Source organism: Oryza sativa, chromosome 11 (assembly GCF_034140825.1).
Source record: "Oryza sativa Japonica Group chromosome 11, ASM3414082v1".
Taxonomy (NCBI): Eukaryota; Viridiplantae; Streptophyta; class Magnoliopsida; order Poales; family Poaceae; genus Oryza; species Oryza sativa.
Window position 1 is genome coordinate 5,311,016 of NC_089045.1, and position 24,864 is coordinate 5,335,879.

At 46.4% G+C, this 24,864-nt stretch overlaps 1 protein-coding gene and 3 long non-coding RNA genes across 10 annotated transcripts; 2 read left to right on the forward strand and 2 right to left on the reverse strand.

The window, feature by feature from the left end:
* Positions 1–2,899: 2,899 nt before the first annotated feature.
* On the reverse strand, positions 2,900–4,205 carry LOC9272387 (uncharacterized). 2 transcript variants are annotated; one of them, XR_010737500.1, is made up of 3 exons: positions 3,817–4,205; positions 3,544–3,704; positions 2,900–3,162 (listed from the first exon to the last, which is right to left on the reverse strand). It is a non-coding gene; the product is annotated as an uncharacterized lncRNA (long non-coding RNA). The 2 variants fall into 2 exon arrangements; XR_003239321.2 differs by lacking the exon at positions 3,817–4,205 and having other exon boundaries at positions 3,544–3,751.
* A 2,795-nt stretch (positions 4,206–7,000) lies between these two features.
* LOC107277828 (uncharacterized) lies at positions 7,001–17,664 on the forward strand. Its single transcript, XR_001540987.3, has 3 exons — positions 7,001–8,177; positions 9,249–9,343; positions 17,368–17,664. It is a non-coding gene; the product is annotated as an uncharacterized lncRNA (long non-coding RNA).
* On the reverse strand, positions 10,080–10,717 carry LOC136353937 (uncharacterized). Its single transcript, XR_010737501.1, has 2 exons — positions 10,374–10,717; positions 10,080–10,255 (listed from the first exon to the last, which is right to left on the reverse strand). It is a non-coding gene; the product is annotated as an uncharacterized lncRNA (long non-coding RNA).
* Positions 17,665–21,054: 3,390 nt separating the features above from the next.
* LOC4350020 (uncharacterized) lies at positions 21,055–24,631 on the forward strand. Of its 6 annotated transcripts, none has more exons than XR_010737499.1 (7): positions 21,055–21,776; positions 21,942–22,107; positions 22,804–22,893; positions 22,994–23,063; positions 23,154–23,209; positions 23,685–23,765; positions 24,241–24,631. XR_010737499.1 is itself a non-coding variant. In XM_066305323.1 (7 exons), the coding sequence occupies exons 1-5, from the start codon at positions 21,713–21,715 to the stop codon at positions 23,162–23,164; spliced, it is 444 nt and encodes a 147-aa protein (XP_066161420.1). In that variant the 5' UTR covers positions 21,055–21,712; the 3' UTR covers positions 23,165–23,209; positions 23,685–23,765; positions 24,241–24,631. The 6 variants fall into 6 exon arrangements, 4 of the variants coding, with proteins under 4 accessions (XP_066161420.1, XP_066161421.1, XP_015615288.1 ...); XM_066305323.1 differs by having other exon boundaries at positions 21,899–22,107; XM_066305324.1 differs by having other exon boundaries at positions 21,932–22,107.
* Positions 24,632–24,864: the final 233 nt, after the last annotated feature.

Below are 24,864 nucleotides of genomic sequence, written 5' to 3' on the forward strand. Positions count from 1 at the left end.
GGCCCATGTAAGTGACAAGAAAAGACATAGGGCCCACGCCCTCTTCTTTCTTCTCTTTTCTTCCCCAGTCTCGGTGTTAGCCACGCAAGGGGAGGCGGCCGACGGGAGAGGTGGGGAGAGGTGGCCGGCAAGTCTGAGAGGGTAAGGGAGAGGCAGCCGGCAAGCCAGCGAGCCGAAGCTTGTCGACAAGGAGATCATCCCTTTGCGACGCCCATGTTTGCCATCGCCGCCCAGTTCAGACCGGAGACACGGGTGAAAGACTGAGAACCGATGAGAGGGTAAGAGGGGGTCGGGCCCCTCAGGAGCGATTGAAGATGGAAAGGGATTTAGACAGGTTCGGGCCACTGTGGGAGCGTAACACCCTACTCCTGTATGTGGTTGATTTGAGTGGAAGAATACTGTTGGGGAGGTATGTCATGAGGGCCTTCGGCCAACCTGCTGAAACCATCTTGGCCGTCAAAACAACGGCTAAGTTCATTGGCCCAAGCCTTTGGGCAGAGCCATTGGGCGAAGTCGAAGCACAAAGACCAAGGGGTTCGCCATCAAGCATTGAGCGAAGCCTGGCGGCGAAGATCGATGGGTTCGCCACCAAGCTCGACAATCGACCAAAGGCCTATCAAGGGCGAAGGCCGTCAAGCGAAGCATGAAGTCGTCGGCCTAAGTAGACAATGCCTTCGGCCAAGGACCCAAGAGGCCTAGCGACGAAGATCGATGGGTTTGCCACCAAGCTCGACAATTGACCAAAGGCCTATGAAGGGCAAAGGCCGTCAAGCGAAGTATGAAGCCGTCGGCCTAAGTAGACAATGCCTTCGGCCAAGGACCCGAGAGGCCTAGCGGCCCATGGAGGCCCTTCGCCACCCAATGGGCCAGCTCTAGAAGACCACCTCGGGGGCCATAAATGCAAAAGACACTGTATACCCATTGTAATGTCCCTATCATAATGACAACCATGTAAATTCCCCTGTAATAACCAGACCCTAGAGGGTATGGGCCTGCACAGGCTGTACTACGATTATAATGGGGAGATCCCAAAAAAAATGAACTAATAAATACATTGTTTTACTATTCCAACCCCTCACTGAGTTTACCACGTCCTTCAACGTGACGCGGTTGCCATTTGACAACAAATACAAGTGCTTTTAGTTTTTTGGAACCGTCCCCTCTACACTGGGACCTCGATCTCCTTTTATATCTTAAGGGTCTACCATAAAGGCCCAAGTCCTAGCTTCAAGGGTCATGAAAACATTCTTTACAGACCATTAATGCTCGTCTTGTCTTCGGACGTGCGGAACTGCGCGTGCCTTACCGAAGCATGGGCACGTCCCATCATATCGAGCGACACGGGCAGACACCCATGTCATTCCTTCTTTGACTATCGATGACCTCCTCCTACTCGTTCCCTCCGGTCAGTCAGGACCACTTCGAACGGATTGGTATGACAGGATTTGGTCCGGATCCAAACGAGAAGAAAAAACCTATAACACCCTGAAAATTTCGATTCTGAAATACGGAATTAAAAATTTGGAATAATAAAAAATCTTTTTAAACCTTTTTGCATGCTGGAATTTATTTAATTCGATCTGTCGTTTTTCTGTTATGCATGGGTTAAAGGATGAACGTCTAAGAATATGTTGGTATTTGATTTCAAATATTGTTCATTCAAAGAACCATGATTATGAAATATCCTAGTATTTGCAAATGCCAACTATTTTATAAAACCCCTTCTCTATATATTAGAACCCTTTCGGCATAATGATTTGATAAATAAAGCTATATATAAATATATGTCACTATTTTGGATAAAACCCTCTATGGTATAGCATATTAAATAAATGCTATTTTAATAAAGAAACATAGCTATGGCTATTTTATACGAACCGTTGAAAAGGGATTTGCCTTCAAAAAATTATTTGCAAAATAATATCTATTAGTAAAGTATTACTGAAAACCCTATATGCGCAATATAATTACTAATAGGCTATTTTCAAAGATATGACTTCCTCAGACAGAGTCTAGTTTTCCCACGCATAGCCTAGCTTGCATGTTAGGATTTATTGTTTATTTTGTATGTGTTTAGGATTTGTGCCAAAGATCTTGATTTAATCCTATCTCCTAAAAGGACTCAATCTGTTCGATGTCCTTTCCTATATATTTCCTTTTCCCGACTTTACCTTCCCTCATCTTCGCGGTTTGATTTATTACGCGCTTCAGTGCTAAATAAATCGACAACCCAAAACTCCCTTATCCTATCTCGATATTGTCACTCTCTCAAACTCTCGCCCGGCGATTACTTAAAACCCCTCTATCAACTCAAACCCGATGAACCCCCTCGAATATGTATAATCGATCGGTGTATTTATTTACCGTGCGTCGATTCGAATATCTCGATTTTATTACTACCACAACGATTGGATTTGTATGCCCCGCGTCGTCCCTAAGATCCTTTCTTCGCTACCGTCGTTCGTTCGTATGAGCGCTTTCAAAATAATCCTACGACGACCGATGAATTGGTTTGTCGGGCGTTAAGCCTAAATCCCTATTCGGCAACGTGGTGCATCCATCCAAGCAATTCAGGAAATTCCAAGATTTATCCTCCGCCCATCCAAATGTCGATTTCTAAACACAAAGGCCACATTTGCAATTCCAATACACAGTCCGAGTGCATGTTTGAGTCCAAGGGTCAATTCCAAATTTCCAACTCCCAAAACCCCCTGAGAAGGTGCAAGCAAGACTAGCAGTACCAGTTGCAAATAAATCCATGCCAAACATACAGTACCCTGCAGAGTCCAAATTATGAATATACAGAACCACATCACAAGTCCGATCTATACAATCCCAATTACAGAATGTTGTCCAAGCCACAACCATACAAGCCATATCTAGTCCAGACACAGGGCCAGAATAAATATTATGCAGTCCATTTATACAGAGCCGAGTCAAATTACAATTACACTGTCGAATCATAAGTCCAAATGCACATGTTGTTTTCCCCATCCAAATCCCCTTTCAATTTCCTAAACTACAAATCCCAGAATGATACAAAAGCTCCTATTACAGTGGACTCCCTTTTACTGCCAGCCCACTCCCTCTCTCGTTTCAGCCTAAAGTCTGTTTTGCCTCCCTCAGCTCAGCTGCATGCCCAGGACGTGTTCGATCAAATGCCTGCAAGACAGAGCAGTGTATTGTACCAACTTGGACGGCCATCTAATGCCCTGAGGAGCTACACAACAGCTTTCATGCACCATAAACCCCTGTGGACAAAACCCCACCCCAACACCCATGCCATCACAGAGACGACCCCACAAAGAGAACCCTCACTCCCTAGCACGCAAAACGAAGCAGTGTTTAGCGTGTGATTAATTAAGTTTTAGATATTTTTTTTAAAAAAAATGAATCAATATGATTTTTTAAGCAACTTTCGTATATAAACTTTTTAAAAAAAAACACTTTGTTTAACAGTTTGAAAAGCGTGCGCGCGGAGAACGGAGAGAAGGGGTAGGGAACATGGACAAACGAACTGAGCCCAAGTTCAGGAAGCCAAACCTGCCTTGTGCTCCACTCCTCGGCGCCGATGACGACCACCGGCCCACACCGACGCCGTCCGCCGTCCTCATCCTCTTCCACCCCGCCGCCCAGGATTCACGCACAAGAAAGCGACGGCTTTCAAAGCCGAGGAGGCGAGGACCCCGCCCCAACGGCCTCCCCTGCACCCGTGCTCCCCGTCCATCGGAGCCCTCAGCACAACCGACGAAACAATGAAAAGGAACCCACAAGCTGAGTCCACACCGAAAATGGGAAACCAGCGAGAAGACCTACCTGGTACGATCCTCACCATGTGTCGTTGTCGCTGCCACTGTTGCCGTCGCTGTACTGCCTAACTTCCTTCCCCTGGAAGCTAGCAGCATCAAAACCATCATCCATTCATCCTTGTCGTCCTCGTTACGGTTCACCATCGCATCCCTCACCTTCACCTTCCCGAGCCAGCTCGCCACCACCATCACGGCCGTCGTCGTTCCTCCACTGCCACAGCCACTCCGCCTTCGGATCCCCATCGCTGCCGACCCCCGTGCCACTGCCATCGCCGAGCACCTCCCCTTTTCATCTCCACACCGTCGGCCTTCCATCTTCCATCGCCGCCACCACGCCACCCCAAACGCCATCCACCGTGCGCCACCCCTCCCCTGTGCCTGCCACCGCCGTCCTTCACTCCCCAGGCCGTCTCCCCGACCGCCGCTCCTTCCTGCCAGCCTCCTCCCTCCCCCACATCGCCGCCGCCGGCTCTGCTTCCTCCCCCATCGCGCCGAGCTGCCGCCCTCCCCGATTCCCCATCGCTGCCCCTACCTTCCAGAGCCCTTGGCCACCGCCGAGCCGCCATGACGCCTCCCCCGTCGCCGCACCACCCTACCACCAGCTGCCGCCCCCTGCTCACCGCCGAGCCGCCGGCCCCCACCTCCCAGCGCCGCCCCGCCGCCACAAGCTGCCGCCGCCTGTCCCACCCACCGCGCTGCCGTCGCCCCAGGCCGCCGCCAAGCTGCCGCTCGCCGCCCCCTCACCCTCTGTGCACTCGAGAGAAGCAGAGAAAGCAGAGAGAACGAGAAGAGAGAAAAGGATAAGAGAGGGAGAAGAGAAGGATTAGGAGAGAAAAGAAAGAAAATACGAAGTAGAAAGAGAAAGAAAAGAGTATGAGACACTTACAAGTAGACCCACAGTGGGGCCCACTGGTTGACCCCTCACTAAACTTTCGTATGCAGGCCCGAGGATCGATTCATTAGAAAGTCTGTATCATGTCTCTCTAGTTTCATAGCCGAGCCCGAGAGAGTGATTCTCTATAGAAGTCTATATTTCATCCTTCACTAACAGGCAGACAGAGCCCATCATAGCCGGCTCATCCACAAAAGTCCACAATACCTCCTTTATACAACCTGAGCCCTCTCGGAAAGTCTAATTCACCTCCCTTCTCGAGAGTACTCCCTCCTCGGTTTTGGAAATCAAGCCAACTTCGGAAATTCATATCTTGCAAACCGTAGCTTCGATTGGACCCATTCAACTTCTGGAATTCATCTGAAATCATGATCTATCAAATGGCACAATTAGTTGGAGATGTTCATTACTTTATTAGGAGGATTCTATATGGTTTTCTATTTTTGATTGCGTATGGAGTATTCTAATTATCTAACTGATGCGGATTTCTCGAAGACATTAGGAACCTATAACAAGGCAAGTCACTACGCTCCCTTCCTTGAACATATTGATCATACATTTACAAATGTGTTGTTTTGCAAATAAATTGCATGCTATTTATAAATTGCGTACCTACATTTGATCATAGCTTGCCTTGCGGTCAATTATTGACATTGCTTAGTATTGCTATTATATAAACATACACTCCATGCTTATGTTATATGGTTATGGATGTGAGATTGCTCGATGTGAGTGATTAATGGTTTGCGGGTGGAGACATGAGCACCACCCGCCACACACAACTCTTTTGCGAAAACCAAAACTTAATGAAACAAAACTATTTCGACTAGGGTGGCATGAGTAGAATATGGGTAGTTCTGGAAACGGTTAGTCGCCGACCCTAGTTAGTTAAGGATAAGTCAGGAAGCTATATGGGAAACGAATAGAGTACGACCGCATTTTCTCATGTATGGGCATACCCGTTGGATTAGGAAGCTCTCGTGGGGCGGCACCTCAGTCATGGTAGGTTCTGTATGTGAATGTTGAGGATAGTGCAGTGTCGAAAAGGTAAATGACGTCAAGAACTTAAAATACACCCTATAAGTAAACGTAGTAGATATCCCTTTTCACGGGAGCGGCAGGACTCCCTTCACCATCCGACAGTAGGTAGGTTGGAGTGCCGGGGTGCAATGGGGGCTCATAGTCCTTGGAGTGGATGCCGAAATGCGAGAGCGACCGAAAAGCCGGGCCGTGGCAAGTCTCATGTGTTGGGACTAGGCTCATGTGTAGGGCAAGCCGCGAAGAGCGGGATTAAAAGCGTACATCCACTACAGGTGTAAGTAAACCAATATATTCGAATTGCCATGCTCACGGTTAATGAGCGCCGAGACATGTACTACCCTTGACTAGACTCATAGATTTTAATATTGCATAGTGTAGAAATGGTGAGACATGAGAACCTTGCCCAATGCGTAGGAATGTTATTATGATAGAGTTGGTATAAAATGAATGTGAGGGTAAACCGAACCAAGCGAGGCTTGGAGAGGTGGATGAACCCTGGAAAATTACAACTTCAACATTAACGTTGTTTTTCAATTAAAACTGCTAGGTGAATTGTGAAAACTAGCTTTATGCAAATAAACCAAGCCATCCTTGAACCCCTGTGTGCATTAGATTCATTTTGTAGTGGCGGCTTGCTGAGTACGTATGTACTCATCCTTGCTCAATTAATTTTTTTAGAAAGGAGTTGGAGTCGATTATATTTATGCCATGCTGCTGTCAAGTACGTGACGATGGATTAGGGACCATAGGTTCACCAGTCGTTGCCTGTGGAATTCGATGGACCGCCGCTGCTTCGCTTCCGCTATCCTATCTATTGCTTTCGGTATTTTGTATTGTACATGACCATGCTTGGTCTATTTTGGGACCCGTTTGGGCTACCCTTGTATTATTATTGTAGAAACACCTGTAAACGATGTCAGCTTTGTGATATACAACTGTGCTATGTGTGTACCATCTACTGATCCAGGGAGTGGTACTGTATGACACATGAGATTTCCGGTGTATAAAACCGGGGGTCCCCACAAAACCCCTCATTAATGGCGATTTAGACGGAGCATGGCGCAGGCCATGCTCCCTGACAGCAGCAGGCGTACGCGGGGGGCGCTATGCTCGCCATCACATCAATCATTCCGGACTTGATCGGCCGAGTAGGTGTGCCTGCACGCCGCATTTAATGCGACGTGCCACGCCATCTCCTCTAATAAATGCGGTGGGTGGGCGCTGGACGCGCCCGCCCAAACCACACACACGTGGCCGTGCACGGAGAGGGTCGAGGCGGCCCAACCCCTTTCGTGGGGGATAGCCAACACACCAGTTCCGGGCACGACCCCCCTCGGGTCGGAAAGTGCCACGTGGGCTTGAGGCGGCCTTTTTCCCCTGTACGAAGTACCCCCAGGCCCACATTACCGACACGTATACTATCGATTCTAGAAATCAGCAATTAGAAAGCGGATAGTGCACGAGATCTAAAGTTGATGAGTAAGGAGGACAAGGTTTAGACAGGTTCACTACTTCTGTTTCGGGGATTGTATCCACTGGGTGTTGTATTGATCTGACGATCGAGTTGTGGTTATACCCTTGGGGGGCTTCTGGCCTTTTTTATATAGGTTTGGAGGCAGGATTAGAAGGAGGAAAACCTAGAATACGGCGTAAGTTTCCTTATATACTTAGGCTGTGTTCGGTTGCCCCTTTTCCCAACCCATCTCCCTCTTTTTCCGCGCGCACTCTTTTCAAACTGCTAAATGGTGCGTTTTTTTTAAAAAAAAAGTTTCTATACGAAAGTTGAGACCGTGCCGTTTTCCGCGCTTACTGTTCTTGGATGGGAATGAGCAACAGCGAACACAGCCTTACACAATCATATATATGACTAAGACTTATGGAGAAAAATTCTATGCGGCAGCACAATCCCAAGCTTCTCGTGCGGCACCGCGCGAAGTGGCAACGCGTGTCCAGCTGCCGCCTGCGCGAGCCGCGTCTGTCATGATTTTCGTTGGAGCTGAGCCAATGCCTATCACAACGAGTCCAAGCCGCAGGCCCGCACCAAGTCAACCGTCGCTCTCAGCTGCTATGGCGACAACGGTGGCGGCTGCTGCTGCTGCTGCTTCTAAAACGGCGACGGTGCACTGTAAGAGCCCTGCTGCTCTCCTCGGAATTGAGTCCCCCTACAGCGGGCGACGGCGCGTTGGTGCAAGGCCGCGAGGCGGCAGCCGACAGGCAGGGCAGATAGCGGAGCGCCAGAGCGGCCGCGCGAGCCGCGAGCAGCAGGCCAGCGGCAGCGTGGCGCTGCGGGAGCACGTGAGCAGGAGCAGCAGTGCAGCAGGAGTCCGGCGGCGGCGCGGGAGTGCGTTGCGCGCGAGCAGGAGCAGCCAAGCAGCAGCAGCGCCGTAGGAGTGAGAAGGTCTGCAGGGAGCAGCAGCTAGCATGCCAGCCAGAAGGTATGTTTTTTGAAAATATGCAATTCGATTCTGATTGCTTGATTGAAAATTTGGAATGATTCAGTGCATTAGCATAGTTTTCTCCTATGTACAGATTGGTCCTCATGAAGGATAATTTGTCACACGTAAAGAATAATCGATTGTCTTGTGAAGTTGTGATGTATTTTGTCAGGGTTATGGATACCACATACTTAATAGTAGTTGACTAAATCTCGGCAGGACCCACCACATACCATGTCTTATACGGAAACAACCTTCGGATATAGGAGGAGTTCCGCATAAGGAAGGATGAATAGAGTTCTATATGGAAACGACAAAGAACTACTTGGATTGTATCCATATTGGTTTCCCTAGTTCTACTTGGACAAGGGGACACCTATGAGTATAAATACAAGGCCCCCAGGAGGAGAGGGGGGATGAAGCAATAGATCAAGATACAACATACAAGCCAACATACGCCAAGACAAGGCGCCGGATATTGACATAGGAGATAAGCCTAGTTAGTCCCCATACGGTTCCTACGACTACCGTCAGGAGGGATCTAGCGTTGTCTCTGATCTCGCCGGACACGGATTCAAGGAGGAAGACTACCCTGTTATTGACTACGGGATGGTTTTATGGCCGCCAAGTCGACAACAGATAGATAGGCTACCCCAAATATTGTATTGGTGTGATTATGGTGAATAAGAGTAACGACCGGCTTCAGCTAACAGGAGTAGGGTCATTACCTGACAATTCAGGGGCCCGAACCTGTATAAAAATCCTCGTCCCCATCTCTTTTACCTCGATCTCTCATATACCCTGGTATCAACGATCCCCATACTATGCAAATACTGGAATCGCGACATCAAACGTCGATAGTGGCGCGCCAGGTAGAGGGTTTTTGGTGCTTCAAGGTTCCGACGATATGGTTTCAAGAGATGGATTCTCTGACAACCTCCGAGCGGACTTCCACCGCCGGAATTGTAACCGGATCAAATCGGACGACCACGGCTGTGTTTAGTTCGGTGCAAAGTTTAAATTTTGGTTGAAATTGGAAATGATGTGACTGAAAAGCTGTATGTATGACAGGTTGATATGATGGAAAAGGACTGAAGTTTGGATCCAAACTTTAAATCTAAACACAGCCCACGACGAAACGCGCTTCTGATCTACAATGACATCAGGTTCGTTGTCCCAAATTTCTGTAAATAGATTATTCTTGTTTACTGTAGATTGGTAATAATAGAGTAATTTGTACCTTTGCATGTACTACTTACCTTATCGGCTGAGTCCTACTCGGACAATGCGCGCCTGCAAGGTCTGACTAGTTGGACCTTTCCCACCTACTCGGACATGAGACCAGCTGGCATAGCTACATGCAACTGGCCTTGCTGACATGCACTATATGATCATCGTGATGCCCATAGCACCAAAAGCAACTATCTGCTTGCCTCCAAAATTCTTATACGAGACTACGTTACCCAGATACGGCGATACGGATACGGATACGCGATACGCCGATACGCCATCTTTCCAAAAACAAGATACGGGGATACGCATATATATATATATATACATACTAGTATATATTAAAAAATAGAAAAAAATTGAAGAGTAAATTAGACATTAGCATATATAGCAGAGCACGCAAGGCACCGTTCGTTCCAGGGTGTTTGGGGAGATTGAGTCTCGTTTTCCGCGCGCACGCTTTTCAAACTACTAAACGGTGCGTTTTTTGCAAAAAATTTCTATAGGAAAGTTGCTTTAAAAAACCATATTAATCCATTTTTGAAATTTAAAATAGTTAATACTTAATTAATCATGAGCTAATGGCTCACCTCGTTTTGCGTATCTTCTCAATCTCCTCAATCCCCTTCCCCTCAAACACACCCCAAGTCATCACCATCAGATTCCAGCATCTTACCAAAGTAGGAATAATATAAAGCTAAACCAATGCATATATAAGTGTAGGATTACAATATCTCAACATACCTCCACGGGGGCTTCTTTTCATCATCATTGGGTGGAATCACACGAACAGCATTCTAAGATGTTGCCAGCCATTGTTGGTCCACTGCCACTAGTTGTTCGTCTCTCTTGATGCATCACCAAGACACCAACAACATTGCCACTATTATTGCTACCACCGCCACTACTTCCACTTCTAAAATCTATTGAATCTAACAAATACGATGGAGACCTGAGGAGATTTACCAGCGGCTTGCAGCTGCTGACGACGGCGGCGCTGCGCCCGGCGGAGACGACGGCGGACGCGTGGAGCTGCAGGCCTGCAGCTGCTGACGGCGGCGGCGCTGCGCCCGCCGGAGACGACGGCGGAGCTGCAGCTGCTCCGCGGCGCTACGGCTGCTGACCGCGGCGGCGCGGCCCGGCGACGGTGGACGGCGGCGGCGTGGCCCGGCGACGGTGGATGGCGGCGGCGCGGCCCGACGACGGTGGACGGCGATGGCACCGGCTCGGCGACGGTGGACGGTGGCGCACGAGAGAACGAGCAGGTTTGGGGAGGCGGCGCTGCGATTTGGGGGAGGGGAGTTTGGCTCGCGGGTTGGGATTTTGATCGATGGATTTAGGGATTGGAGTATCGGAGACGTATCGGGATTTTCTTTATTTATCTGAAAATTGTAAAAAGAGGGGATACGTACGAGATACGTATCGAGGCGTATCCGATACGTATCCGTATCCGGAGGCGTATCCGATACGGATACGTGGCCTCCCAGGCGTATCCAGGTAACGTAGATACGAGACAGGTAGACTAAGGTAATTAGTAAGATTGATTTTTAATTAATCTACTAATTTCGTAGATACATCTGGCATGTGTCTATAAAGGTACATAATATTTTATATGAAATTTATCGTACCTATGTTAATTTCAAGTTGTTAGATCAATAATTTATTATATTTACCTAGAGCATGTTTTTATACAATATCTATTGTGCGAGTGTTTCCGACGTTAAACCGACTACGGTCTAACGCTGGGGGCTCGCTCTGTTCTCTTCTGTATGAATCATGCTTGTTTACGGTTTACATAATGCCTGATATTTACATCTGCTCGTTATATCCTGATAATACTAGAAGATCCACGCATTTTTTTGATTACATACTCGATATTCTCTACGATATGCCTTGCCTTCTAGAAAAATATTTTTTAGGAACAATTGAGCACTCGAGTAGGTTGTGGTCGAGCACACCACATTATCGAGAACGTTTTCGACAAATGCAGAGTTGTCGCACCCAACCTACCAACGAAGACCGACGACCTATCTCATAGCACTGGCTATGGCTAGGCTATTTGAGAAAAAGGTTGTTAACGGATAATTGCTTGCAAACGATGTCGGCTTGATCACCCGACATGATTGCGGACGGACACCTGGATATGCTACAAGTTGGGTATGTGAGTCATGATGGCCACATGAGATGCACATGTAATAAACCAACTCTAGCGACCCATTGGTAATCGTAACAATTTCTCGCACCGCAACTTCCATTGGCGTTCGAGAGATAATTCTACTCGCTGGTTCTCGAACCAGTAAATCGTAGCAATCTCTCGCACCACGACATCCATTGGTGTTCGAGAGATAATTCTACTCGCTGGTTCTCGAACCAGTAAATCGTAGCAATCTTTCGCACCACGACTTCCATTGGCATTCGAGAGATAATTCTACTCGCTGGTTCTCGAACCAGTAAATTGTAGCATTCTCTCGCGCCTTAACTTCATATGGTTGAGGTACGAGTACGGCAATAGCGTAGCGGTCCTCGCACCACGACTTCAGAAGGTCAAGGTACGACTACGACTGGTCTTCGACCAGCAGCGTAGTGGTCCTCGCCCCACGACTTCAATCGGTCGAGAGATAAGGCTACTCCTGGTTCTTGAACCAGTAAATCGTAGCTTTCTCTCGCACCGCAACTTCCATTGGTGTTCGAGAGATAATTCTACTCGCTGGTTCTTGAACCAGTAAATTGTAGCAATCTCTCGCATCGTAACTTCCATTGGCGTCCGAGAGATAATTCTACTCGCTGGTTCTCGAACCAGTAAATCATAGCAATCTCTCACGCCTTAACTTCAGATGGTCGAGGTACGACTACGGCAATAGCGTAGCAGTCCTCGCACCACGACTTCCGATGGTCGAGGTCGAGGTACGACTACGACTGGTCTTCGACCAGCAGCATAGTGGTCCTCGCACTACAACTTCAATCGGTCGAGCGATAAGGCTACTCCTGGTTCTCGAACCAGTAAATCGTAGCAATCTCTCGCACCGCAACTCCCATTGTTGTTCGAGAGATAATTCTACTCGCTGGTTCTCGAACCAGTAAATCGTAGCAATCTCTTGCACCGTAACTTCCATTGGTGTCCGAGAGGTAATTCTACTCGCTGGTTATCGAACCAGTAAATTGTAGCAATTTCTCGCATCGCAACTTCCATTGGCGTTCGAGAGATAATTCTACTCGCTGATCTCGAACCAGTAAATTGTAGCAATCTCTCGCGCCTTAACTTCAGATGGTCGAGGTATGACTACGGCAATAGCGTAGCGGTCCTCGCACCACGACTTTCGATGGTCGAGGTACGACTATGACTGATCTTTGACAAGTAGCGTAGTGGTCCTCGCACCACGACTTCAACCGGTCAAGAGATAAGGCTACTCGTGGTTCTCAAATTTAATTAACCATGGAGAATTTAATTAACCATGGAGAATTAATAAAACTTAAATCCAGCCATGCTTTATATTTAGGAAATTTTATTTCTCACATTTAATTTCACTTGTAAATTAATGAACATTTAATATAAATTCTAATAATAATTTATTAAATAATTTATAAATCCTGAAACAAAAATCAGGATGTGACAGTACGACTACGACTGGTCTTCGACCAACAGCGTAGTGGTCCTCGCACCACGACTTCAATCGGTCGAGAGATAAAGCTACTCCTGGTTCTCGAACCAGTAAATCGTAGCAATCTCTCGCACCGCTACTTCCATTGGTGTTCGAGAGATAATTCTACTTGCTGGTTCTCGAACCAGCAAATCGTAGCAATCTCTCGCACCGGAACTTCCATTGGTGTCCGAGAGATAATTCTACTCGCTGGTTCTCGAACCAGTAAATCGTAGCAATTTCTCGCACCGCAACTTCCATTGGCGTTCGAGAGATAATTCTACTCGCTGGTTCTCGAACCAATAAATTGTAGCAATATCTCGCGTCTTAACTTCAGATGGTCGAGGTACGGCTACGGCAATAGCGTAGCGGTCCTCACACCACGACTTCAGATGGTCGAGGTTTGACTACGACTGGTCTTCGACCGGCAGCGTAGTGGTCCTCGCACCACGACTTCAATCGGTTGAGAGATAAGGCTATTCCTGGTTCTCGAACCAGTAAATCGTAGCAATCTCTCGAACCGCAACTTCCATTGGTGTCCGAGAGATAATTCTACTCGCTGGTTCTCGAACCAGTAAATTGTAGCAATTTCTCGCATCGCAACTTCCATTGGCGTTCGAGAGATAATTTTACTCGCTGGTTCTCGAACTAGTTAATTGTAGCAATCTCTCGCGCCTTAACTTCAGATGGTCGAGGTACAACTACGGCAATACCATAGCGGTCCTCGTACCACGACTTCAGATGGTCGAGGTACGACTATGACTGGTCTTCGACCAGCAGCGTAGTGGTCCTCGCACCACGACTTCAATCGGTCGAGAGATAAGGCTACTCCTGGTTCTCGAACTAGTAAATCGTAGCAATCTCTCGCACCGCAACTTCCATTGGTGTTCGAGAGATAATTCTACTTGTTGGTTCTCGAACCAGTAAATTATAGCAATCTCTCGAACCGCAACTTCCATTGGTGCCCGAGAGATAATTCTACTCGCTGGTTCTCGAACCAGTAAATTGTAGCAATTTCTCGCATCGCAACTTCCATTGGCGTTCGAGAGATAATTTTACTCGCTGGTTCTCGAACTAGTTAATTGTAGCAATCTCTCGCGCCTTAACTTCAGATGGTCGAGGTGCGACTACGGCAATAGCATAGCGGTCCTCGTACCACGACTTCAGATGGTCGAGGTACGACTACGACTGGTCTTCGACCAGCAGCGTAGTGGTCCTCGCACCACGACTTCAATCGGTCGAGAGATAAGGCTACTTCTGGTTCTCGAACCAGTAAATCGTAGCAATCTCTCGCACCGCAACTTCCATCGGTGTTCGAGAGATAATTCTACTCGCTGGTTCTCGAACCAGTAAATCGTAGCAATCTCTCGCACTGCAGCTTCCGTTGTTGTCCGAGAGATAATTCTACTCGCTGGTTCTCGAACTAGTAAATCGTAGCAATTTCTCGCACCGCAACTTCCATTGGCATTCGAGAGATAATTCTACTCGCTGGTTCTCGAACCAATAAATTGTAGCAATCTCTTAACTTCAGATGGTCGAGGTACGACTACGGCAATAGCGTAGCAGTCCTCGCACCACGACTTCAGATGGTCGAGGTACGACTACGACTGGTCTTTGACCAGCAGCGTAGTGGTCCTCGCACCAAGACTTCAATCGGTCGAGAGATAAGGCTACTCCTTGTTCTCGGACCAGTAGGCCGTAGCGATCTCTCGTACCTCGACATCAATCGGTCGAGAGATGAGGCTACTCCTGGTTCTCGGACCAGTAGGCTGTAGCGATCTCTCGCACCTCTACTTCTAGTGGTCGATTTAAAGCTACACCTGGTTTTCGACCAGCGGTGTTGCGATACTCTCACTAGCTTTACTTCTCGTGGTCAAGTTAAGGCTACACCTGGTTCTCGACCAGAGGTGTAGCGATACTTCCATTACCTTTATTTCTCATGGTCGAGTTAAGGCTGCACCTTGTTCTCCACCAGCGATGTAGCGATACTCCCACTAGCTTTACTTCTCGTGGTCGAGTTAAGGCTACACCTGGTTTTCGACCAGCGGTGTAGCGATACTCCCACTAGCTTTACTTCTCGTGGTCGAGTTAAGGCTACACCTGGTTCTCCACCAGTGGTGTAGCAATTCCTTCCACTACATCCACTTCTAGTGGTTGAGTTACGACTACTACATGGTCCTTGACCAGTGGTGTAGCGATTCTCCCACTACCTTTACTTCAAGTGGTCGAGTTGGGGCTACAACTGGTTTTTGACCAGCGGTGTAGCGATCCTCCCAATACCTCTACTCCAACAAAGTTGATATCAGGTACACAATATTGTCAATTGTTTTACCCAGAGATCCCTTACCACGACGACACCTAGAGTTGAAACCTATCCTCATGTCCCTTTACGCCGTCCTGACAAGGCCTCTGAGGAACCTAGGGGAACTTCAGTTAGGGACATCCAGAGCGGATAAGGCCTTGTCGGATCATGTAGAGACAAACGACCATGTAAAACCTGGTCATATAAGAGTTCTCGCCGTGCGTATTAACCAAGCCGTGTAATCAAATTGAGTTTTCCAACTTCACGGCTAGGGGTTAGGGTCAGTGCTTTTTTCAACCAAGGAAGGTCAAGGGTCCAAGAGCCTTCTCCTCCGAGAACTTATCTCCGATGACAAGGCTGGGGGCTAGGGAGAGTGTATGACTCAACAAACTGACTGATCGAAGTCGGTAAAAGAGAAGACGCTCGCACATAAAACATTGGTCTGTAAATTTAATTCATTTTTAGTTTTCCATACATATTATAACATGTCACCATTTGAGCGTTCGCTCGGGGGCTATTTCTATCTAATATTCTTTTCTGAGTATTGATTTCAGGAAAACTCTAATTGACATTGTTGAAGACTCCATGTCTCTATGGTTCTACACTAAGATCGACTAAGGCGAGTACGACAAATGTTGACAAGGTTCCGTCGCAGACTCTGCGCCTTCTCGATCACTCGAGAACGGTTGGTGGATCTCGACAAGGAATACGGAATGAAAAGATGGTGTACCCGCTGAGATAAAATTTCTTGACTTCAATCCAAATTCTCAATTACAGCAAGACGAGAGACTTAGTCGTATGCTCTGTACTTTCTTGGTTGATGTCGGGGATTGACTCAGACAAACCCTATAGGTGCCCGCACAAGGCTGATAAGGGAAGTCTAATGTTATCTCTGAACTCACCGAGAACGGTCATGTAAGCTCGATAACAGTTATTCCAAGGTCTTCGGATTGAGAATATGAACTCGTTCATTTGCATTGAAGTCGAGGGCTACTGTCAGGGTTATGGATACCATACCACATACCTAATAGTAGTTGACTAAATCTCGGCAGGACCCACCACATACCATGTCTTATACGGAAACAACCTTTGGATATAGGAGGAGTTCCGCATAAGGAATGATGAATAGAGTTCTACATGGAAACGACAAAGGACTACTCGGATTGTATCCATATTGGTTTCCCTAGTTCTACTTGGACAAGGGGACACCTATGGGTATAAATACAAGGCCCCTTAGGAGGAGGGGGGGACGGAGCAATAGATCAAGATACAACATACAAGCCAAAATACGCCAAGAGAAGCCGCCGGATATTGACATTGGACATAAGCCTAGTTAGTCCCCATACGGTTCCTACGACTACCGTCAGGAGGGATCTAGCGCTGTCTCTGATATCACCGGACACGGATTCGAGGAGGAAGACTACCCTGTTGTCGACTACGGGATGGTTTTATGGCCGCCAAGTCGACAACAGATAGATAGGCTACCCCAAATATTGTACTGGTGTGATTATGGTGAATAAGAGTAACGACCGGCTTCGGCCAACAGGAGCAGGGTCATTACCTGACAATTTAGGGGCTCGAACCTGTATAAAAATCCTCGTCCCCATCTCTTTTACCTCGATCTCGCATATACCCTGGTACCAACGATCCCCGTACTATGCAAATACCGGAATCGCGATATCAAACGTCGACATATTTTGCATAATTTCTTAAAATTACAATGTACTGTTGAGGCGATATTGAAGGTTGATTCCTGGCTTCTCTTTGCAGTGTGTTTTATTGGAATTGGATGTAAAATTAGTGTTTCTTAATAATCTAGCACAACTGGAAATTGCAGAAGGTTTCTGTCGACATAACCATATTACTCACTATCTGAACCTTCTGCAAATATTTTGTCCACTTGGGAGATGGAGCTATTTCTGAATATTTGTTGTTTCACTAAAGCTCTTCGAAATTGCAGTGCTAATTCACTGAATATTACTGTGAACAGTGACTTACTACACATCTGTTATCTTTTCAGGAAAAGAGAAATGGAAGCTAGCAGCGCCAAAGGAAGAGCTGAGACTCTGATTGTCTGTCTAGTGTCCACTGCAGATAAGGAACTTGAAGTGCATATGGCCAATATAGCTAAATTAGCTTGTACTACTCCTGAAGGGCGTTGTTTTGTTTGTCTTTTTCTTCTGAAATCTGGACCAGATGGTCTTGCATGCTGTGAATATATGGTGTTGTAAACAGTTGTCAATGAGCACATTGTAATTTCTACTTATCAGATTAGGTACAGTGATCTCATATGAATACATATTTCCAGATTTCATCAGGATTTGCATCCATCTGGTTATAAATCTCCAAAACATAGGAAATCTCCACAAAATAAAGCCCAATATCTTATTATAAACCTCCAAAACAGTGGAATGGCAAACTACAGTCTCATTTTCTTTAGACAAAAGACGGTTACCCCGTCCAGCTTTTACTTGAAAGCATAAGAGTTCATACAGTATTTAAAGAAACAAAAGGGAAAAGGAAAATACAAACTGACGGGGTTTCCAGAATTCCAGCTTTCAAACCAATCACGAGGAGCACCAAGGCTCTCAGCTGGCTGCTAAAAGGGTATCTAGATACAGAGACAAAGAAGGTCTAGGCTGCTGGCACAGCAAAACTACAGTCTCATGTCAATAAATAATTACCAAAGCACGACTACTCCTTACATGTTCCATAATTTCATATTTAATCAAAATATAACTTCCGAGCAGCCATGGCATCTTGATCAAGTCCAAACAAAAGACTTGTATATTCTCCATGGATTGGAGGAGCAACCATGGTTGAAAAATCTTCATGCATATTATCATCAACGTTTGCATCAAAAGAGCCCTAATAAAAAAATAAAATTATTCAGGCCAAGTGTAGCTAAATGAATTATTGAAAGGAAAACAAGGTCATTAATCTTACAATCAATTCGTCTGGATCATCATCAATCAATAACTCCCCTAACCATCTCCTTTTTCTCCGTTTTTTCAAAATTTTTTTTGCTCCTTGGGATACTGACACGGTGCTCCATTCGGAGCAGGGCTTCTCAATTGGGCAAGGGAGACTGGCAGCACTCTATTCCAACGGTCATTGCCCTGTTTGAATAAAACAAGAGGTCCCCTCGTGTCCGGTTTTATCAACTGGTATGGGCGGTGAGGCCATGCATGCAGGACACGCAAACTCCTTCATATTTTTCGTACAAGTCCTTCATACATGGAGAAATCATGAAGAAATACTTCCACCACTTTTAGGCCTTGTTCGGTTGGGCCGTTCCCGGCCGGGATCGGGGACCGATCCCCGTGGATCACCCCGGCGAGGAAACAATCCCGGCCCATCCGAAATTGTGTGTTCGGTTAAGCCCAGTCTGGGTTTTACCCCGGCCTATCCCGGCCTTTCCCCCTCACCTAGGCCCGGGAAAAAATCAGCTTCTCGTGTGGCGTGGAAAATTTCCTCACGACGGGAGCCAGGAGGCGACGTGCAACACGCGTAGCGGCAGCACGACGCGGAGGCGATTCGAGGTGGCGCAACGGTGGGGGCGGCGCGACGCGGAGGCGACGGCGACGACACGGCGCTCTCCTCCGGCCGCCATCTTCTCTCCGGTGAGCACGCAGCCTTTTCCCCTCTCCCCTCCTCTTCCAAAGATAGGGTTAGGGTTTTCTTCTTTTCTCCCTTTCCCGTCGTCGCCGCGATTCGTCGTCGTCCTCCTCGTATTCTGCTCGATCTGGTGAGTTCTTGATGTGGGTGAGGATTAGTGAGTTCTTGATCAGATGGGGAATGAGCTTTTTTTCTTGGTTGGGTGGGGATGAGTTCTTGATTCGCCACCGCCGCCGCCGCACGTCCTAAACCATATCATTAGTTCTTGATTTGGGCGTGGTGAGTTCTTGATTGCTGCATTTCCCTGTGAGTTCTTACTCGTGGTGAGTAAGATCGGAGCTGCGAAGGCTGTCCATGGCAATGCAGAATATAATAACTCTCTGGAGGTTAGAAGAGGGCAACTTGGGCTTTAAACTGTATGATTTCTCTAACATAAAAGATGCAACTAATAATTTCTCAGGTGAAAGTTTGCTTGGAAAAGGTGGTTTTGGATCTGTCTACAAAGTAAGTTCAGATTTCAGAGTCACACTCTATTACCAGTAGCTAGCAAGCAAGTGTTTAGTGTTTTCAAGGCTGAATTGTGCTTCCACACGTTCTAATTTCTAGAGAGAGAAACTAGAAGAAGGTTGAGGTGTTCATCCTTTTCTACATTCACCATATATCTGTTATACACTTGAGTCTGAAACTTTGTGCATTATAATGTTCACTGGTTTTATTTTATGTATGTACAACAAGAAATGGATTGTTGCATTAGTTCAGTTCAACATGTTTTCATAAGATTATACTTCATGTCATGTGCAACATGTTTAAGAATGCTGAAAGTTGACAAGATATTAATTTTTGTGATGTGAATATAATAATTCCTATGTCAATTTGTTTCTGTCTAAAGTGTTATTATGAATATTAATCATGCATGATGAAGATGATCATTTACAACTAGCTTATATGCTATTTTTAGAAGAAAAAAAATCATTTTTTGTTTGTGTGGCATGGCAAAAGGCAATGCTTGCATAAGTTCCTCGAAGTACTGTAGATTAAAGTTAATGGTATTTGTGTATACCAATGTCACCATATGGATGCATGGGGGCATAGGAGCATGTTGCTTAATTTCTGGATCATTGTTCTGAACATGGTTAAACTTCAGAAAATTGCAAGTAGTTTGTATGGTCTTCCATTCAAAACTATATTAGATAATGCTTAATTTTTAGTTGTTATAATCTACCTCTCTTTGGGGTTACCCACAAGTAGTTGTCAATTGCTGGAATTTTAAATTACCATATACATATCCTCAATCAGCTCTATTATGGTCTTACATAATTTTTCGTAATTCTCCTGTGATGACAGTTGGAGAAGATGCTGATGATGGTGTAAATTATGGAACTGGAAGGCTGTAAGGATCTTTTTGTTGCAGGGGCGCTGAAGGATCAATTATGCATCTGCACTGCACTTCTTTCAATATGTCTAAAATATTTATTAAGCATAGACTTTAGAAGCTAGGACTGATCGATATTCTTAACTTATATTAGATAATGCTATGTTTCGACTGAAAAGCAAAAGTGACATTTGATGTTCATTGGAGATTACAGTAATTACTCCACTGAGTATATTTTATTTGTACGATAAGATATTAGCAAATTACGTTGCTATGTTTGATGCTTCCTCCGTTTGATGCTCTGAAGTTGATGCATATAAACTGCCAAGCTGAACATCAACTCAATAGCAGCGTTGAAGCAGGAAAGCACCAATCCTGCTATTGTTGATCGTGACCAAACCGAACACATGGATTTGAGAGGGGGATTAGTGGGTAGGGAGGGATTCATCCCCAACAGGGATTGAGTGACATGAGAGGGATTCACTCAATCCCTCCTGGATTGATTCCCCTTGGGGATTAAATCTCTAGTAACCGAACAAGGCCTAATATAGTTTTATTGCACTGTAGTTTATATAGAAAACCCCATGTATATTTGAGAAATATAATACAAAGGAAAGAAAATTCGGTTTCTGGGGATGGCGCTGTAATCCTAATAAATACGAGGTTGTTTTTGAAAAAAGAACAAGTGTTATCCTGAACCATACCTCGTGTCAGTCTGTCCCCTGGCTGCCTGGTCCCCAACGTCCCCCCGGCCTCCGGCGCAGCCCTCCTCCTGTGCCTCCTCTGGTCCCGGCCTCCGCCCGCGTTGCGACGGCGGTGGCGGAGCCTGTGCTGGTGTCCCCCTCCCCTCTTCTTCTCCCTCCCCTCACCCTGTCCCTTCTCTGGATCGACGGAGCCAGCAGTACCGGCGGTGGCGGAGGTGGCGACGGGGGGGGGGGGGGGGGGGGGACGAGGTGGCGGTGAGGAGGTACTGTTGCCGTCCCCTCGCGCCTCCGCACGCGCTGCGCCCGTCGGACCTGCCGCCGATGCCGCCTCCCTCCTTCTTCTTACTCCCCTTGTGGTGGCATCGGCGGGGGAGGACGGACGCGGCACCCGTCGGAGCTAGCGCAGGTGCTTCCTTACTCCTTCTCCCTCCACTTGGTGGCAGCTGCGGCAGGGGGAGGGCGGATGCGGCGCCCGTCGGGCCCTGCGGTGGCGGCGGAGCTGACCGCGCGACCGCCACTACCTCCTCGTCATTTCCCTAGCCGTCGTCTCCGGCCGTGAGGAGGCTGTTGGCCTGTTGCCACTGGATCCAGCGACCCCGGCCACTTCGCCGGCGGCTCTGGTCGACCGGAGTAATTTGACGCTGGCCGGTGCCGTGCTCTTCGTCTCCACCATGCTGTCGCTTCCTCTATCCTGCCCTCTTGCCCCGCTCGGTGGGGTGCCGGATTTGCTTCTAGGTTCGTCGGATCCGATGACCTCGGTCTCCCCCCTGCACTCTTCTTCTCTTCCTCCCCGTCCTCCACCGTCCCTCTCTCCCTTTCCCCCTCTTCCTTTTGCTCTTCACTCCTCTCTATGCCAGATCCGGCTCATGGACTGCGTGGTCTGTTACAAGGATGGTGTAGGAGCGCTTGGTTTGTGGGGCGGCCAAGCAACTGCTGCGAGGCCGGGCCGTCGGGGAGTAGGGAGAGAGAGCGGCAGTTCCGCGACGACTACAACGACGACTTTGGCAAGGCACGACGGTTGCGATGGCGAAGGCCACTATCCGGGTTGGTTGTTCCTGCTCGCTCGGTTGGTCCTTCTCTCTTTCTTTTCATTTGATTGGGTTCTTTTATTTGGGGATTTGATGAGGATTACTGGATTGATTAGCTAAAAAAAACTCATGTTTAGTTTCTCCGGTGAACTTCTTATGGAAGATATTTTTTCTGGTAGTTGATGGGTAGTGTCCTATTGTCCTATAGGAGATAATGGTTTTGTTTGGGGGAAATGGTGAGGATGTGGTTTTGATGTGTGATTTGCTGATTAATCATATCAGTATACAAAACAAAACATATCACCTATTTTCAGTACATAAATAAAACGATTCGTGGAATTCTCTTCTTCTGCTATTTGATCTTACTCTGCATGTGTTGGTTAGCAAGCTGGATTAGAATGGCTTAGTAGAAGCTTATATATATTTCTGTCAACTTGTCATCGTTCGCTTCATTCAGGCGTAGTTCGTTTATGAAGCAGTCTATTCTACTTGTGCCGTCTTCGGATCAGATTTTCAGAAGAAATGGGATTCTAATCCCAACTGGCCTTTAGATCTTGTGATTGACATGACTATGGCTGTGTTCTTGGGAGGGGTTGGAACCCCTCCCCTCCGCACAAAAAATGGAGCGATAGATTAACACGTGATTAACATCCTCAAAAGAAGACATAAAATCATTTCTATAGATTGCTCGGTTTACAACTCACATTAACTGACACGATTTTTGGCAACTGAAGGTATTAGCTGCTACACAAATGCCAGGGGAGGCTGCTGGTTGGTTCCGGGATACAGCAGATGCAGTTGAAAATTTTTTCTGGGCACTTGAGGTAACCACTATTTAGAAGCACACAATGCATATGCGGCTCATACTTTCATTTGGATTGCTAAAGAAATATTCACTATGTTGTATGCGATGTATATATTCAGGACTATATAGCACATTTTAAGCTTGTCAGGGGATCAGCTTTATCGTATGGATTACATGAAGCTCATGCAGGTTTGTTCTGCTCTCATTCTTCTGTACTTTTACACATGCTTTTCTTTTGCACTGGCAGACCCTCCAACATATGCCATTCACCATTCGCAGAAACATTTTGACAACAGTGCTGACATTACTTCATCATGTGCTCCTGTTGGAAAGAGGTGTATTGATTGTACAATATTTCAAAAGTTAGCTAATTTTATCAGCATTTGTGTCAGAATGCAGTGCATCCTGATTTGCTTTTCTTTGTTATGGAAGCCAAGCGTCTGACTTGGAAGCAATGGTTAGAAGTAACCTTGTGCCAGGCTCAGATATATGTTTGAACTTCCAGGACATGAAACAACTTGTAGTATCTGAAGTATAAGCCATTGATCATTGTAGAAAGTGGATATCAGCTTTCTCAATTTTTCCATAGACGACCCGACTAAATTTCCCTACAAGTAAATTTTTTAAGCTTGTGCGCTATGTGACTCATTTTCACTGTTTGGGAAATCATGCCTTATGTTCCAATTTGGTAATAGTCATGTCCACTTTCAGTCTGTATTGCCTACTTGCATCAAATTCAGTATATACAATCATGAATCATGTCCACCTTGTGGTGTGAACTGAACGTCCATCCGCTTTTTTTGTTTATAGGCATATGTCTTCGCTGACTACTAGGAAGACATTGGAACGATCAGATTGTTCTTTGATGCAAACATGGCACTCTGTGAGGAGGTAATCTTTATTTGCCATTAGTGATGTTTTGAATTATTTCCATTTTCAATGAACTACTTTGGTTAGGCTGACCGTTTAGTAATGGGCACATGTTTATTGATTTTTAAGCAATACCAGGGTGCATACTTACATGAGTTAGGCTGACTTTTATCCTATGAATTCAATCATTTCATTTTTTGGATTGGTGTCTGGACCGTCAATTATATTAAGGATACTATTTTTGGTGGTGCATTGGAGTTGCAATCCTCTATATTGAGTTACCTACCGAAGGCTGTCATGAAGCCTTGCACATGAATATAGATAAGAAGTGGATACGCAGCCTACAAATCCTGAAAATAAAGTGAAACATTATAGCAAAAATAATCAATAGGGTCTGGCGTTAAATATTTAGTAGTTAGAATCATTTTCAGAGAAAGGCTAAACCCTGCTATTTCGGCTTACTGTTTTTGTGATGCCTTTGTTGTGTGTTCTACAGGAAGCTCTTGATGTTCTTCAAGAAGGGCACTGAGCAGAACCGTGGAGAATAATCTATGTTAAAATTATAATTTGTATGTTTACATGTGTATGCTTGTTTTCGATTCATGGATGTCTGCCTACCTACCTGTTGATGTGTTGTTACTTTGCACGTCCGCGTCCCACTGCAGCAACTGTCGTCGTGGCATGAGCGAAAACTTGGTCTCGATACCACGCCATCTCCTTCATTCGCTCACATTTAGCTGCCTATGTTTGTTTGTAACAAAGAAATAACAGGGTGAAATTTATCTTTACCAGTATTTAGCCACTCCATGTATTCGCCATCACTCATGTATTCATGTTCCCTTCAAGGCAAGCAACGCATTGTCTTCTAATTAAAAAATTCATGCAGCTGTGATCAGGGTTTAACTTACCGCCGGTAACCGCGTGGTTACCGCGGTTACCGGGCTTACCGTGGGGGTACGGTAATATAAATACCGCGGTAACCTCCTTAAATACAAATAAATTTAAAAAATAATTTGAATTTTTGATAAATTTTGCACGGTTTTGTACGGTTTTTCACGGTTACCGCGCGGTAACCGTGCTTACCGCCGGGGCGCGGTAACCCCGGCCCCGGCGGTAAGGT

Bases quoted from the DNA above. Each gene is read 5' to 3' on its own strand.
- LOC4350020 (XM_015759801.3), top strand. From the start codon at position 21,713: ATGCTGTCGCTTCCTCTATCCTGCCCTCTTGCCCCGCTCGGTGGGGTG. The intron at 21,777-21,898 runs GTTCGTCGGATC...TCTCTATGCCAG, and splicing joins GGTGCCGGATTTGCTTCTAG to ATCCGGCTCATGGACTGCGT. The intron at 22,894-22,993 runs GTAACCACTATT...GTATATATTCAG, and splicing joins ATTTTTTCTGGGCACTTGAG to GACTATATAGCACATTTTAA.